This window comes from Egretta garzetta, unplaced genomic scaffold, assembly GCF_000687185.1.
Source record: "Egretta garzetta isolate BGI_Z169 unplaced genomic scaffold, ASM68718v1 scaffold553, whole genome shotgun sequence".
NCBI classification, from domain to species: Eukaryota; Metazoa; Chordata; class Aves; order Pelecaniformes; family Ardeidae; genus Egretta; species Egretta garzetta.
The window spans coordinates 1,973,460-1,990,166 of NW_009259328.1; the positions used below are offsets into that span (position 1 = coordinate 1,973,460).

Here is a 16,707-nt window from a genome sequence, read left to right on the forward strand (position 1 = left end):
TTAAATCAGGTCTTAGCTCTTGATGCTCCTCACATACAAGCAGTCATTGACATCACCTTGGCTTCGCGTCTCACAGCTGGGACATGGAGCCGCCGCAGCTCCCGTTGCTCTCAAGTAATTGCCTTGGCAGAGCCTTGGCTGCCCGTGAAGAGGCTGCATTTCCCAAGCGCACGAGGAAGCCCTGTGCTCCCCCCTGGACGCCTGGAGGGCACCATCCAGTTTCACCAGGGATCTCTTTGCAGTGTGAACAATCTTGAAATTGTTTTTGAAAGCAAGATGCTTTCAGAAATTACCCCAGGTGAAAACCTCCTGCCACCAACCTGACTTCCCCTACCAATGAAAAAGCTGGAAAGAAATTAACTGGAACAGGTACCTAACGGAAGAAGCTGCTAAAAATAAAGTCATCCTCTGTTGTCTCAATGGTAACCTTTTGTCACTTGTTTGTGACTCTGCCACATTGGACACTTTTAAGACTCAGCTGGACAGGGTGCTGGGCCACCTTGTCTAGACTGTGCTCTTACCTAGAAAGGTTGGACCAGGTGATCCTTGAGGTCCCTTCCAACCTGGTGCTCTATGATTCTATGAAGTCTCTCCTTCCCAGTGGTTCTCACAGCTCCCTTAGGAATTTGGAAATCAGGATTAAAAGAAGTAATTTCTTAACCTGCAGGGCCAGTTTAGTAAAGTAACAACTGAAACCAGTAAACCTATTTCTTCAAAAGCAAGGAATATTCTCAATTTGTCCTCTGAAACACAGGCATAGCTATGTACATAATCATAGAATTGTTTAGGTTGGAAAAGACCTTTAAGATCATCAAGTCCAGCCTTTAACCTAACACTGCCATCCCACCACTAAACCATGTCCCTAAGCACCTCATCTATCCTTCTTTCAAATACCTCCAGGCATGGGGACTCGACCACTTCCCTGGGCAGCCCATTCCAGGGCCCGACAACCCTTTCTGTGAAGAAATTTTTCCTAATGTCTACCCTAAACCTGCCCTGGCACAACTTGAGGCCGTTTCCCCTCGTCCTATCGCCCATTACCAAGGAGAAGCAGCTGACCCCCACCTCCCTACAGCCTCCTTTCAGGTAGTTGTAGAGGGCGATAAGGTCTCCCCTCAGCCTCCTCTTCTCCAGACTAAACAACCCCAGTTCCCTCAGCCGTTCCTCATAAGACTTGTGCTCCAGACCCCTCACCAGCTTTGTGGCTCTCCTCTGGACATGTTCCAGCAACGCAACGTCTTTCTTGTAGTGAGGGGCCCCAAATGGAACACATAGCCTTGATGATATATCAGGAAAGCAGAATTATCTAGTCCCAGAGGAAAAGAACATGTAAGAGCACGCAGGACATTTTCTTTATTACAATAAAGACGTGGCTGTCTGAATACAGGGTAAGAATGGTTCAGAATGATCAACAACATAAATGTAAAATGCACTTCAACTCTTAAAAAGTGCACTATAGATGTTGTCTAAAAAGTACTATTTCAGAGATCTTTGTTTCGAACCACTCCTCTGCCATTCTTTGCATTTCCTAATTTAGCCTTCGGCTTCCCTAGCCTATACAATGTAATGTCATTAGCTCAAAACTCGAGTTTTCAGGTAGGGAAATGAAGAAAAACCCAAGTCTCGCAAAGCCACCACCACACAGAACATGGTGGGATTTTAGGGCTCTTGTTTTAAAGATTTTCATGGCAAGAACAGATTTCCTCACAACACAAAAATAATGCTTTTGTTGCTGCCAGGCTTACAAATGCAGTCTGTAATGGGAGTCGAGCTATGACCTTTCAGGATGATGCAAAATCAGCAGTAATAAATGAAAGGGTGACTTTGCTGACATGTCTGTAACTCTAGTGATTAATCCAACAAATAAACAATTTCTGCTTGGAAATACAGGGAAGAGAAATGTGGGATTCTCCTCCTGCTCTGCCCTGTTACAGCTGAACTCTGGATGCAGTTTTGGTCCTACCAGTTCTCACAGGAAATGTGAAAAACGCCAGGGCAAAGGCTGAGAATTAAAGTCAATAGCAGATCCACCCATAATACATCATTGAAGAAAGAGAAGCTAATGAAGGCAAGAAGAAGAAACGTTCTCCTATTTATACAAAAATTTGCTCCTTTTAGCAGTTGCCCCATGACAGATCCCATCTTCTCTCCATTCTGTCCTTCTCCGACCCTCAGCACATGGTATGCATTTTCACAGAATCACAGAATGGCAAGGGTTGGAAGGAACCTTGGGAGATCATCTAGTCCTTCTAAAGCAGGCTCACCCAGAGCAGGGTGCACAGGACATCATCCAGGCAGGCTTTGAATATCTCCAGAGAAGGAGACTCCACAGCGCCCCTGGGCAGCCTGTTCCAGTGCTCTGTCACCCTCAAAGTAAAGCAGTTCTTCCTCACGTTCAACTGAAACCTCTTCTGCTTCAGTTTGTGCCCATTGCCCCTTGTCCTGGTGCTGGGCACCACTGAGAAGAGTCTGGCTCCATCCTCGTGACACCCACCCTTAAGATATTTGTAAGTGTTGATGAGGATGTGATGATGATTTTCCCTGAAGAGAAGTGTTAATTTTACCAGCACAGCTACATCTAGTGCACGCATCAATCCACTGCCTTTTCCTCCATCATGTCTTCTACTATAGCCTTCCTTCTTCTTGATCTGCACAAAACGTACAGTGCTCGGGTGGAGCACAACCCTTGTGGTTGTGTAAAACTACAGCATCTTGGCATAAAGTGTCTTGTGGCTAGCATAAAACTAGAATGACTTGCCAATGACTACAAAAGTAAAATCTGCCCAAGGCTCCAAAATCTGCCACCATACAGGTAGTTCTTTGAACTGACTTTTTCTAAACTACAGAGTAAGTTCTTCCCTTGCGCTATTAGCAGCATAGAAATCTATATGCAAAACGCTGATTTCCAGCGCTCAACAAGAAGAAAACTGTGAGTGTATCCAATTTGATCAGCCGCCCAGAATGTAACATCTAATGCTGGTATACAGAGGAAATAAAGCATCATAGCTGCCAAATGTGATCTTGCTACTAGAGAATCAACAGGATTTGGACTTCAGGACTTCTTTACACTACTCCACAGCCATTCAAAACTTGGTTTTTTGCCTTTATAGTATTGAAGAAAGGACACAGACCATTGCTTTTATATTACTCGCACAACTCTCAACTGATTTGCCAGCTGTTTGTCCTGCACAGACACCAAGACATAACGAACAGAACACCACCAAACTGTTTCAGTAACAAGAGAGCTTTCTTGCCCTGCAGTTATTTTGACTATAACTTACGTGAACCTTATATGTAAGATGGTAGGGTAGTAACACCGGTATCTCACCACAGCTGTGTTAGGTATTCGTAGAACTCACTGAAATCACTGTTTGGGAAAATATGTCACTTGAATTTTTCAGAAGCAAAATTAAAATCAGGTTATTATAAATAATTACATTTGAAATTAATTATTTCCTCGAGCCATTTAGCTTCACATTTTCAAGTCTTTCTACACAGCCACAAAACAGATGCATTCATTTTGAAATTAAAGAAACAAGAAAACAGATTCTTGGGAATAAAAGGAACACGAAACAACAACAACAACAAAAAAACCCAACAGCGTTGGGAGACCAGCAACAACATTTTGAGAGCTTAGAAAGCTATCATCTACCCAACTAGTCAGACTGATGAAAACTCAAGGTTCTCTCCTCAGGAAACCTCCGTTGCTTAGCTTTGCAGCCCCGATGTGGGAATTAGCTATACTGTAACCTCAAACCAAAACACTTCAAGAACTTCCTTGTAGGATGGTGTTTAGGGAGCATAGGGAACGTTCATTAAGGTACAGGATCACATCATGAAGCTTCCATATTTATATATATATATATATTTTTTTTTTTTGCTTGTGGGTGAGAAGTCTGCTCAAGCGAGTATATTGGTCTAATTCCTCTAAAGGTACAAATTAGGAATGTTCCTCTCCTTCCTGAGAGCTCTAGAAAAGTTGGGTGACAAAAGAGAAGTAGCACTTAATATCTGCAACAGAGTGAAAGGGAGAAGTAGAAAGCTGGCTGGCTAACCTATACTCCCTGTGATCCTTTGAAACCTTATAGCCAGAGCAATCCAAGAGGAAGCCCCAAAATACAAGAAAATTGATGCTAAGCCTCAGGAAAACTTCCCACAGATAGCCAGGCCCTGACCAGAAAAAGGGCTGTGCTAAGAGCTGTCAGTAGCCAAGAAATGAATTGAAGCTCTTAGGAGCAATGTAAGCTACTCAAAGCCAAGGAAAATACCTCTGGTGGAAAAGCTCCCAAACTGGGGCATCCTTGATCCATTGCTCCTAAAGCCTCAAAAAGGAAGCCAGTCTCTTTATAGCTGTCTTTCCTGGCTCTCTTCCAGGTTCCTCCTCTTCTGACACTTCTGCTTTTCTTCTGCCGCTCCATATCTCCCATCTAGAACAGAAACAGGGGAGGAAAAGAAAATATTAGTGTGGTAGGACAAGAGAACTACTGGAGCTTCATTACAACAGAGATTTGGGGAAGTGGGCAATGATTTAAAAGGATTTTGGTTTATTTGCTCTTCTCTCATAACTGAAGTTTTGTACTTTTTTTGTAAAAAGTTTAGCTGGGGAAAACCAGCCAATGACTACAGAGTGAAAGTTTAGTAAAACACAAAAATGTCACTAATACCACTAAATTACAGGTCATGGCAAATTATTTACACCTCATACTTGGATCATGAACAGTTCTCTATATTTCAGTCAGGCAATCGACAACAAAAAAAAAAAACAGGTTTTTTTTTCTCCGCTGGAGTACATTTATAATATATGGTCAGAACTAATCAAGAAATGTCTGTTAACTAAGAAAACAAGAAAAAAAAAACCACAAAACAAAACCAATTCTTACTTGCCTCTTGCTTCTTCATTCTTCTGTTCCATTACCAAAGTGAATGCACACCTTCCTTTGCAAATGAATCCAAACCGTTAAATTCTAGAGGACAGAAACTTTAAATGGCAGTGCAGGCCTTGGAGAACACAACCGATGTTATTTCTAGCCACTCTCAGGCTAGATTGCTAAATTACATTACCCCGATTTGTGACTGTGCCAACAACCCAAGCTTAACGTGGACCTGAATCCTTTGGGAGCAGCACGCGCTTACTGCGAAACAAACAGTTAAGCTTCTAACAGTCAGACTGGTTACAAATAGCACAACCCTCAAAACCAGAAACCCATTTTAAAAAAGTGCACTCAACTAACTTTTTCCTTTTCTGTTATTTCTTTTTCCACAAGAATAACAGAGCTCTTTTGTGACTCACTATTTTAGCTGACTGGTTACACAAAACCTAATGCTCATCCTGGTAAGCATATTTTCCAGTGCATACATGCAAGAAAGAGCAAAACTGAAACAGCAAGCGTTTAAAAGTTAACAACAGATTTATTTAATCCTTTTACACACATTAAGTTTTTAAAATACATGTTTAATGTAAGATTGTCTTTACATTTGAAATCAGACTCCTTTCAGAATTCTGAAACCCAGTTTTAGACATGATCAAAGTCTAGCTTAGAGCATCCAAAAAAGCTGGGCATCCAAAAACTGAGGCAAATGAATTTCACTAACCACTTCTGAGCTCCTTGTCCAAACTGATTAACTTAAAATGCATCAATAGATGATGTTAGAGATACGATATACCTGGATCATCTCTAATACTTATACTATTCTGTTGCCTAGCTGACTCGGTCAAGACTAGCCTTGCTGTACTAGGCACTTGGCAAAAGAGACTCAACCAAAGCAAAGTTCAGACAACGGATGGGAGGTGGAGATGATCTGACTTTCTTTGGTTTCACTGGAGGTCTGTGGTACAGCCCATGTGTCCTTCCTCAACCCATCTTCCCATGTCTATGACTATTATGGAGAGGACAAAGTCGCTTTTAAATAGCAGTATTTTTAAAAACCACAGTAATTAATTACATTAATCTCCAAACTGTGAGAGCTGAAACATAACGTATAGGCTTAAAAAATTTCTGAAGCCACAAGCACCTACTACCATAGTAACAAAATAATTTAAAAAGAATAATTTGGTCACATTCTGAAACAACTTTTTGCTGCTTGTCCTCGTGGCATGAGTGTCAGCCCCCCCCGACACTAAGGTGACACTTAAATCACATTCTTCTCCATTCTCTTCCAGTATCTCAGATCAACAGGTACATTGTCATTCTCTGTTCCTAGCAGATTTTTAAGCATTGGATATCTTGACGTTATCTATCAGAATCCCTTAATGACATTTCCAAATAGTACCACCAGGAAACTAAATTAAGTAACAGATACTATTGTTGTTGGAAATGGAACTAGGATATCTCCAGCAACAGGGAAACACTGTACATACACCCGTGGACTTGCTCCCTGCTTCTCCCTCACAAATCAGAGCGTGGTTACAAAGAAGCCTGTCTTAAGCTTGTAATATTTGACTGCTAAACATTACTGAATTCCTATTCAAGAAAATATAGTTAGCAAGTAATTGAAACGCCTTACCGCAGGATTTCTGAGAGCAGTAGTCACATACGTGTAGCAGGCAGTTGGTGAGAAGGATCTAGCTACATACGATGTACATCAGCTGCTGCCTGCAGGGCTCATGGGGCAGAGTGTGTATAGCTCGCTCATTCCTAACTACTGCCCTAGAGAAAATCACAGATACTGTCTAACTGCATGCAAGAGACATACAATAGTAAATATTTTAATTAGGGGAAAATTGTCTTTATACCTGCATGACCAAGTAATTGTAATGTTATCACATTTGTTCCATCTATCATCTCAAAGCATTCCCAACTTAGTACCAATAACAACATACAACTATTGCTCTAATAGCCACTGGGTAGAACATGATTAAGAGTTTTTCATTAAAATCATGCACAACCCCTGCACAAGGGTAATTTAGAAAATGAAGGATCTAAAGGAAGCTGAACAACAACTTTAGGAAGGTAGGATGAAATAAATTAAAAAAAAAAAGCCAAAAAACCAAATTATTAGAAAGAAAACAAAGAGATACAGAACCTTTTTTTAGGATTTTGGTTTAGTGTGTCATCTGAAAAATAACTTTAATTACATGGTTCTTAATAGTGCCAAAGTTTGACATGGACTGACATAATCGGAAGACAGACCATTACCTATGGTAGTCACTGCTACCATCTCCCTGAATCCATGGACTTCATTTGAGTTTAGCTTTAAAGTGCAATCACAATGGCACTGCCATTGAGAACCGCTACAATCGATGCACAACCAAGAGGATGCATCTCTGCTGCACTAATTTCTACAGAGTTCCAGAACTGCTACTATTTAAACAAAACAATGGTGATCCTTTGCTCATTACAAGAATAAATAAATGCAACACATTTATAGCCTGTCCATGAACACTATGAATAAATGACCTAGACAGATGTCCAACTTGTCGCATTCCTTTGATGACAAGAATTCCTGACGTGACTCTCAACAAGGGTTTCACAGCCAGCTCCTGCAGTGACATCATGGAGGTTCTGTCCAAGGAAGACATGCAGATGCAGCAGCTGCCCATCCCCCCATACTATGCCTATCTGCTGCAACCGCTGCTCCTGCCGGCTTTGGAGGCACTCTGCAAAGAACCAAACTTTACACCGGCTCCTCCCATTTCAACCATGTATTTATATAGCATTATCATTGAAAAGTATCAGTTGCAGGAAAGGAAACACCGAAGTCTACCAAGAATCTCCTATGGTGCAAATACACACTACTGAGAGCAGCAAGGGAGATCCATTTTAAAAAGTATGAAAACACATTCCTTTTGTTTGCATTACTTCCAAAATAATAATGGAAAATTATGCTCAGAGCTTTTCCTCCCCCCCTCTCTCCCCTGTCCCCCTCCCTCCACAGATCAGGAGTGAATTAAGAATGATCTATAACAACAGAACCTCTACTAATGCCTAATTACAATTATTTCATTCATAAATAGCTTGCATAGAAGTGCAGATCTCCTGTTTTAAGTAAACTTCAATACTGGCAATTTCAACAATTCAGAAGGATAATACACATGCAGTGTGGTTACTCATAATGGCAAGGCTGCCTCAGATAATTAAAAGCCCTCATCCCCTCTCCCCTCACAAAAAAAAAAAAACCAAACAAAGCTGCAAGTATTAAAAGAAAAACCAACAGTCCCTATTCAGGAAACAGGCAATTCAAACAAGAGCTGCTGATGATGTCATTTCATTTATACGTTGCCTGAGTCACAGGTTCCTGAGGAAGTGGTAACACCTACAGAAGTACTGTATAAAAGTCAGACTTTGAAGCATGAAATGAAAATAAAGACACTTAAAGACAAAGCAAAACCCCCAAGCAAAATCATACTTACTTTATAGAATTCCTCACCTCTTACGCTAATTTTAAAGTCGTCTGTCACTAGAAATTAATTTGCTTGTTCAACCAGATCTGTCCCTTACCAGTGAGGCACTGAGCACTGGGTGTGGGGAGGAGATACAGGGAGAGAAGTAAGGGCGGGGGGGGACAGGACACACGACACACCAGTTTACTAGCTGTCAAAAACTAGAGCTCAAATGCATGCAGAGTGGGCCAGAATTGGAACCTCGCCTTTCTTCCAAGCCTATTGACATGACACAAACAATTTTAGTAGCATTCCTCCAAACAGTTTTAGCCCATACTGGTTTTGATTTAGAAAGTAAAATCATTGCAGAAATGAGACGCCAGCTTGCATTTCAAATGCAGCATTGCCTAGCAGGGATGCATCAACTGCAGTTTCTTAAGAGGGTGCACGCATTAGACCAGAAGGGGAAAACACTGCTGACTTCCTCCATAACAGTGAAACCAGAATAATGTCTCCCTTTTCTTATTTAGGTAGTGCGTAATAGTATTTCACTAACAAATCAAACAATGAATCATTCTGCTGAGATCTTACAAAAATCAACTGTCCCGGTGCCAAAAAGCAAACGGAAGTTACACAGAAGCCTAAATTTTTGGATGCTCAAAGACTACTGAAGCAGCAATCCACAGCCAAAGAATCTAAGAAAGAACAGAGAGTATGGGAAAGGGAAGAAGTTACAAAGAACAATTATTTTTAAATTGTGCTTTTGATTTGCAGCAGTACAGCACCATTTGTATGCTTCTGCCTTTTCCTGTTAGCTTACTAAAATATTAAGAAGTAATTTGAAATTTGCAGCATTTAAAATGAAATGCACGTGTGCATGTGACCTTCAGTTCCAGAGGTAAAGCCCATTGTACTTTAATATCAGTGTCCTATGTAAACATCTATTCAAAGAACAAGAGGAAAAAGGCATTTAGATGGTTATAATAGATGGAAAGACAGTGTGTACTCCATGCCAGCCACGAAACATAACACATTTGTTTTTAGAACTCCTGACTGCCCCTTTTTATCCCCAAGCCCAAGGAAGCGCCTCCAAGAAGGTACAGTGCCAAGTGAGAACTGGCCTGATTGAACAGAAGGAAATCACGCTATTTCTTCTGCAAAGTTCAGACAAACAGCTGACAGGTTTTGAAAATCTTTTCAGAGAATGTCCTACATAATACCACCAGATTTGAAAAAAAAAAAAAATGCTATGGTTAAGTTGCAACAGGCCGATAATATTGTCAATTATTGAGGGCAACAGCTAGAACTTGAAATTACAGATGGCTGGAGTACTCATCTACATCCTTATTCTGGGGTGAGATCATCTGAACTGGGAAATTACGTGAAAAATTTGCTGCCCCAAGATACGGACTACCTTAAGATAATTAACATCTTTGCTACTCAAGCTTATTGCTATTAATTCTTTTGGGAGTAGCTTCAGTTTCCCTTCCACAGTGCCAATTTCCTTGGCCAGGTTGAAATAATCCTCAAGTGACTCACTCAAAAGACTTCACTACAACCTGAACAAAACACCAGTCATTGCCTGGTGGAAGAATATGGATTGCTGAACTTCAGCTACTGTACTTCAGAGAAAAGTGGCTACAAATTAGCCCAAGCCACAGCCTATTTTGGTTAACACTACATGACTTCAAACAATATTCAACAACACTTCAACAAAACAATGGGTTAGAGCAACAGACCAGTTTCTTTGACCTGGGATAACCAGGCATGAAAAAAATAGATATTTTTTGCCAAGTACATATATCCAATTTCCATATGTTTTACAGGTGAGGAATTAAAGTTTAAGAAAAAAAGCAGGGAGTGTGAACCTCTCTGTGCTGCCACAAAGCAAGGAGTCCTGCAGTCTGCCCTTCTGTCAATCACTGCTCACTGTGAGGAGTCACTGTTGTCAGTGGTGGTGGACCAAAGGTTATCAATAAAAGCAAGATGAGACTGAAAACACCATCAACAAATCGTTAGGGGGTTTTATTTCAAAACGTGTCCGGTGCTGCACAAATAAGAAAATGAACTTTTTAAAAATTATCACACTGGATAGCTGAAATGATGATAGGGAAAGTTTGTATTAAATTCAAACCTAAAGCGTTACCTGTGTGGTGCCACAGTATTTTTAAACACTGTTAGTGTTCTGGAGAAAGTCCAGGCAGGTGCAAGGGAAAGAGAACTGGTACTGAAATCTGACAGGTAGGTAGGCTTTCCATAGGTTAGGAATTTACACACTGCCAGACTGGGACAGTCCAAAGTCCTTCCAGTGTGGTAGAAAAAAAATAAAGAAGAAAAGACATTAATGAAGCCATGTCAAAAGATTCAGAAAGAACAGAGAATATGGATACAGGCTTTGGACATCTTCCAGACTATGTTTCTTAGGAAGTCCACTACAGTTTACCATGTTGCAAATATTTCTTTAATGGCTCTCTTTGGAGTATAACTGCTTAATTGTTTCTAAGGAATGTATTGCATTATTATTAAAAAAACCCAACCCAAACCAAAAACTAAAAAATTGGGTACAAAAATTTGGAAAAGTAGCAAGGAAAAATCCCACTATCTAGCTGTTCATGCTCTTTTCAGCTTTTGTGTACTCTCAATGCAAAGTTACAGCACAGCAAACACTGAATCAGGGAACAGCATAAGAATGGCTATTTGCACTGTCAGAGCACTGGCTGGATGTGTGCTGTAGCATAGCTGGCAGACTGACAAAAAAGGCTGACTATGTGTTAGCTTGCAACATATTTATTTTTGAAAGAATGTGAGCTATCCTTCCTACTCCCATAAGAACAGAGAGTTAGGACTCTCCTTGAACTCTTAAGATACTCTGAAGAGAAACTATATAAAAATATCCTCACGGATTCCGTCATGGCTCATAACGATTCTGTAAGAAACAGGCAGAATTGTTCTTGATCAGCAGCACAAAAGCTGGTATCAGAAGCTTAGTGATCTTTTCACACATTACTGGCATTAATGAGAATCCTGCACACCAAAGTCTCTTCTCGGTCACATCTCAGCAATCTCACTGTTCTTATGATTTGGCTTAAAAAAGAGGAAGAAAGCTCACAGGAAAGTTTGGAGCTGGGTGAACTCTTCATGGCCCAACACTGCCCCAGAGCAGTGCAATGATGAAGCAGCTATTAGCAATTCCAATTAGACTAGTTAACATACATTTAGAAGAAACTGATTCAGTAAGAGGGAGAAACAAGTGCTATGATATGATTCTACAGTGCATACCAAGAAGTTCAGAAATACAGAAAACCCTTTTCAGTATGAGTTCTCTATGAAAGCGTAAGTGCGAAATTAAAAGAAAATCCTTATATATGGAAAAATTACTCAATTTTGCCAATAATTCTGCTGCATATACTTACGGTGAGTAGCCGAATCTTATACAAAGAAAAAGCATTAGAAAGAACACTATACAGCAAATGGAATATCAAAGATGACAAAAATGAAATTTTTGTTTATGTCACTAAACTTCTCTGAGGACACAATACCAAAGCCATACAGAACACCGGCAAGGGAAAAGTGTTTTTTCAGGTTCAAGCTCAATGATTTTAAGGGCTGGAGCAACCACTACAGTTTCCTTTCATGTGCCACAATAACTATTGTCCTGCTGACTTCTGCTTAAGCAGAATCTCCCTTTAGTCCTTTGGAGTTATCAGCTTTGTAGAGATATAAATCCTACAGTTCCACCCCTTGGTGATTTTCTGGTCCAACATGTCTGGGCCATCATGAATTTTACTTCATGGATCTAAGTGTCATTTTCAAATTTGTGCCATTTCTCCCTTGTAGAGCCCAATATTGAAGGCTTAAGACTCAAACTAGCTCCATGCTCCATGGAACAGATTCTCATGTGGTCTGAAGGCTGAATCATCTATTGGCTATGATTCTGCTGGCTTTAATGGCACTAAGACAACTTACACATCATATAAAGGGCATGCCCTAAGTGAAATTTATTCCCGATTGACAGACTACAACACAGGTAAAGAGAATTTAACAGTAGATTGTGAAAGCAAGGATGAGAGCAAGTGAAGGCTCTAAAGAAGAAAACTCTCATACAGAATCTCAAGTTCCTCACTTCCATGAATGTGGTGGTACTCCATAACAAATTCTAGACTGCAGTCAGCAAACACATTGAAGTGATCGCACCGAAGAAAAATTCTAGTTGGTACAAGTGTGAAAGCAAGACAGAGGCTATGGTTCCATGTATTTCTGTAGTACTCAAGCACAAAAATTATGCCAACAGCATTCCATTGAGATCTGTGGTCTAACACTATTAGATGACTCCCCAGATCTGATACGTAGCTGTCATAGTTGCCTCCTGTGAGATATGGTCCCACTCACATTGCCATATAATGCCTCTACATTCCTCTTAGATAGTTTAGGAAGATGAGTAGGTTCCTCTGAGGCTGTTCATTCCTCTTCCCAACAGATTTGGTTTATTCCTGAAGAGCCATTGTAGCTGTTGGGTTCTACAATGGAAGTATGAGTCTGGGCTCTTTACTGATGCCTAGGAGGTCATGGCAACACAAATAAAATTTAAATCCTACCTCCTTCATGAAGAAAGGTCAAAGTTTAGCTTCTTCCATTAAACAGCAATAACTGGAGCTGAGGACTGTGCTGAAATCCTGCCATCAAGTGCATACAAGCCAGTAAATAAATGTGTTTATCTGTTAATAATATTTGAATACACATTCATTCACTTGAACAAATTCTCATGATTTCTCACTCAGTAAATGCCTAGAAATTGAGTAAAAGCAAAATAAGAGCAATTCTGCTCCGCAAGGAGAAAGAAAACAACATTATAGTTAGACAACGGAAGTTATTCCAAGTCAAACTGAAGTGTTTCTGAACATCAGAGACATCTGGGAAGCATATGTACAGGAAACACCTCAGCCTAAGAGACTTGTATGTTACTGAAATTACAGAGGTAAGGAAACATTATATTAACCCTGAGTTTTGAACCTTTCCATCTTGTACACTTCTGCAGTTAAACAGATACTTTCCGTGTAAAGCTACGATGTAAGGAACAGGATAAGCAGAGTTTCAGATATTTAAAATAATTATTAATGTTTATCAGATTTCAGAAATATGTCTAGTTTTCACATTTTAGATAAACAAAAACTGCAAAGATACTTTTACACTCCACGGTCAGCAACTCTGAAAGATAAAAATACAGATCACTCCCTTTAAACTACCCGAGTACTGATTCATAGTTCTGGAGGGACTACAGCATGGCTAACAAAATGGAAGTCATTTGAGCTCATAAATAATTATGTACATTAACAAACTGCTGTAAAATGGACGTGGCATGTTATCAGTCTTATTGTTCATTAGCTGACCACCAACAGATCAGTTTCCTATGATTACTAGTCTTTCAAAAAATATATTTGATTGATATATATTTTTATATTACAATGAAGACAGCTAAATGAGACATTCCCTTAGGGCTACTGAAGAAATAATGTAAATGTAATGAATATGATAGTTAAAATTAATAGAAATTATAGCTATTTTAGACACTCGATGCAAAGCTCAGAATGTTTCAATATATCTTCTTTTGTGATCGGAGTATGGGAGTTGCAGATAACCTTGGTTTTAGGCAAATTTTACCTGACAGAACTTCGTCTGATGTGGCATAAGAGAGAAGCTGTGAAATTATCTACATCACATATTCAGAGCTTAGGTTAAGGAAGGAACTAAAATAATTGGATTGACCGAATAATTTTCATAATATATATGGGAAAAATATATACTTCTAAAACCTATTCCAAGATAAAAACCAATAGATTCACTTTCAATTTTGTAGTAATGTACTTTGATATATTACAAATCCATTTTTCTCAAGCTATTTTTTATACTGAAGGATTCTCAAACTACTGTTTATGCTCAGCCATAATCTCCAAAGCCATTCCTGATGCTGAAAAAATTGAAAAACTTAAAATCCCACCCAAATGAAAATCAGAATTGCTCTTTTTTAACACCTGTAAAGTACTGCATGACAGCACCCAAGAACAGCAAACTTAGAGAAGCAATTTCTTATTTCAGTTAAGTGTTCCTCTACAAGTTTTGACTGAATCAATGATCCTCCCCCCAAACCAATTTTTACTACGTAACAGAGCCTTCTCTAAACTTCAGGGGAGTCTAATGATACTACCAACGCACTTTGGTCTTTCCTGTGTAAATGTAAGTCAAACCACTTTTTTTCCATAGCATGAAATTATGAGAACTTTACAGAGAATAATACCTCCATTGACACAGGCAAGAACAATCATACTGTAACAAAGAAAAGGGAATCAATTGTACTACAAAAATGTAATTTGAAACAGCAAGCAATGTGGCGTAGGCAGTAGGTGTAAGTTCTTACCTACTCCACCTCTCCTTTAAAGATGCAGTTTAACTTTCCACAGTAGAATATTCTCTATCTTAATAATAAATTCCAACTACAGGGCCATAAATTTGGGAAAGATGAAAAAAAGCATTTCGACATGCTGCTTGGACATGTCCATTGACAAAGCAAAATAAAAACTGGGACACATAAAACACTGAAGGTTACTTAAGCAGCACATTTTATATGTAAGCCATATTTAGAAACAAAAAAAAAGGAAAAAAATATGAGGTTTAAACATACCCAGATTGCTTTAGTTATTTACATAACAAAAATGAAAACGTGGAGAATCCTATCCATAACAGACTGCTTTTAAGGTGAAGATAGTAATGTCAATATGTGGATTATATTTGTTTTTATTTGTAGCAGTCAGAATGGGTAAGCAATCATTAACTTGTCAAGCAACAGATAAAAGGCAGCACTGCAGTCCAAAGTAGGTCATCTTCCACCTTATTCAGCTGATTTTCAGACTGTTTCATCATCACTCATGTCCCAGATCTGCAACAAAAAAGGAAGTGTAATTTTAGTTTGAGGAGTTCAAATATGCTTTTAATATACCTTTATAAAATTAATATTACTATTTAAAAGGAAGAATAAATAACATTTATGGACTGTTGACTAGCATCAATAGAGCTTTACATAAAACTCAGTATTTTTCCTTTCTGTTAACAACCTACACACCATTCATTATTTGTAACTTTGGGGGTATTTTTTAACATACACTTTTCACCATTTGTTCCTGTACTGGAAGTTTCATTATTTGCTATTTATTATCATTTACAGTAAGCTGTAAACCAAAATCCAGCCATTTTGGTTGGTTTGCTGACTCATTGGCCCATACCTAATCTGGATAACAACTTACAACAAATAGCATACTTCACTAAACACTGCTGAAAATTTTCAAGATATTCATGAAGAACTAATTGATGTCCAAGACTTCATTTTGCACTCAAATATTATATGTCAAATAGCAGCATAAAGATGAAAAATTATATGGAAATTTGGACTTTCCTATTGTTTAAAGAAATTTTAAAACTACACAGATTTTTTTCTGCAGTACAATATAATTGTAGTCTGAATATACGCTACAAGTTTTTTCTTCCAGAGAGATGTGGGTGCTCTTAAAGCATTTTTTATGATTTTTTTTGAGATTTAGCTCATGGCAAACAGCCTCTTTGCACTTGGCAGGGCTTGTAGTAGCTTGGGATCAGGACTAACATGGGTACTCAGCTTTGAGTTGCATTTAATAATATTGTATCAATTTTATAATATATAAAACTTCATCTCCGACTTAGAGCATTTCAAACTTGCCTAAATTAGCAGCAACACTGCTGGACAAATCTTTTTGATTACAAGAACAAGAATGCCATTCCCATGGCATACATCACTCAGAACCGTGAGTCCCTCACTGCAAATGACCTAACAAAAAAGGAGCAGCATCAGTCCTTTGTCCCTGTGGAAAACTATATTCAGTTCATTTGCTCCAAAACATAATTTGTATGTTGGCATAAAGTGGCCCGCTAAGTTATTCTCTCATTTTACATTCTGACCACTAAAATATATCCAAAGAAATACAGAACACAAACAGTTATTTAGACTGTAAATACTTCAGGGCACAAAAGTATTTTACATGTGTACAGTGTCTGGTACAATGGGGCGGTGTTCACAGTTGCACATGCATCAGCGATAGAAATAAAAAAATACAAACAGCCCCATTTCCAGACAGGCAACAATGAACGTTACCTATAGCTTTAAAAATTGCCTTCAAGACAAAATGCAGTATTTCTGGAATTTGAAAACACTCTGGAAAAAGCTCTTAAAATCCAATCTCAGAAAACTATTACTCATAAAATCAAATATTTCTATGCAGTGATACAAGCTGTGTAAAATGAAGACTCTGAAAGGCAAGATTTTCTCAATTCCTAGAAGCGCTGCAAAATGGCGGTGTAAATCC

General features: G+C 38.9%; 1 protein-coding gene across 2 annotated transcripts in view; it reads right to left on the bottom strand.

The window, feature by feature from the left end:
* Positions 1 to 10,251: 10,251 nt before the first annotated feature.
* ATG7 (autophagy related 7) overlaps positions 10,252 to 16,707 on the bottom strand; it is a 114,184-nt gene continuing 107,728 nt past the window's right edge. For both annotated transcript variants that reach the window (XM_035892192.1, XM_035892190.1), the window contains one exon: positions 10,252 to 15,251. In XM_035892192.1, coding sequence (XP_035748085.1) covers positions 15,219 to 15,251 — 33 coding nt within the window. In that variant the 3' untranslated portion in view covers positions 10,252 to 15,218. The remainder of the gene's footprint in view (positions 15,252 to 16,707) is intronic.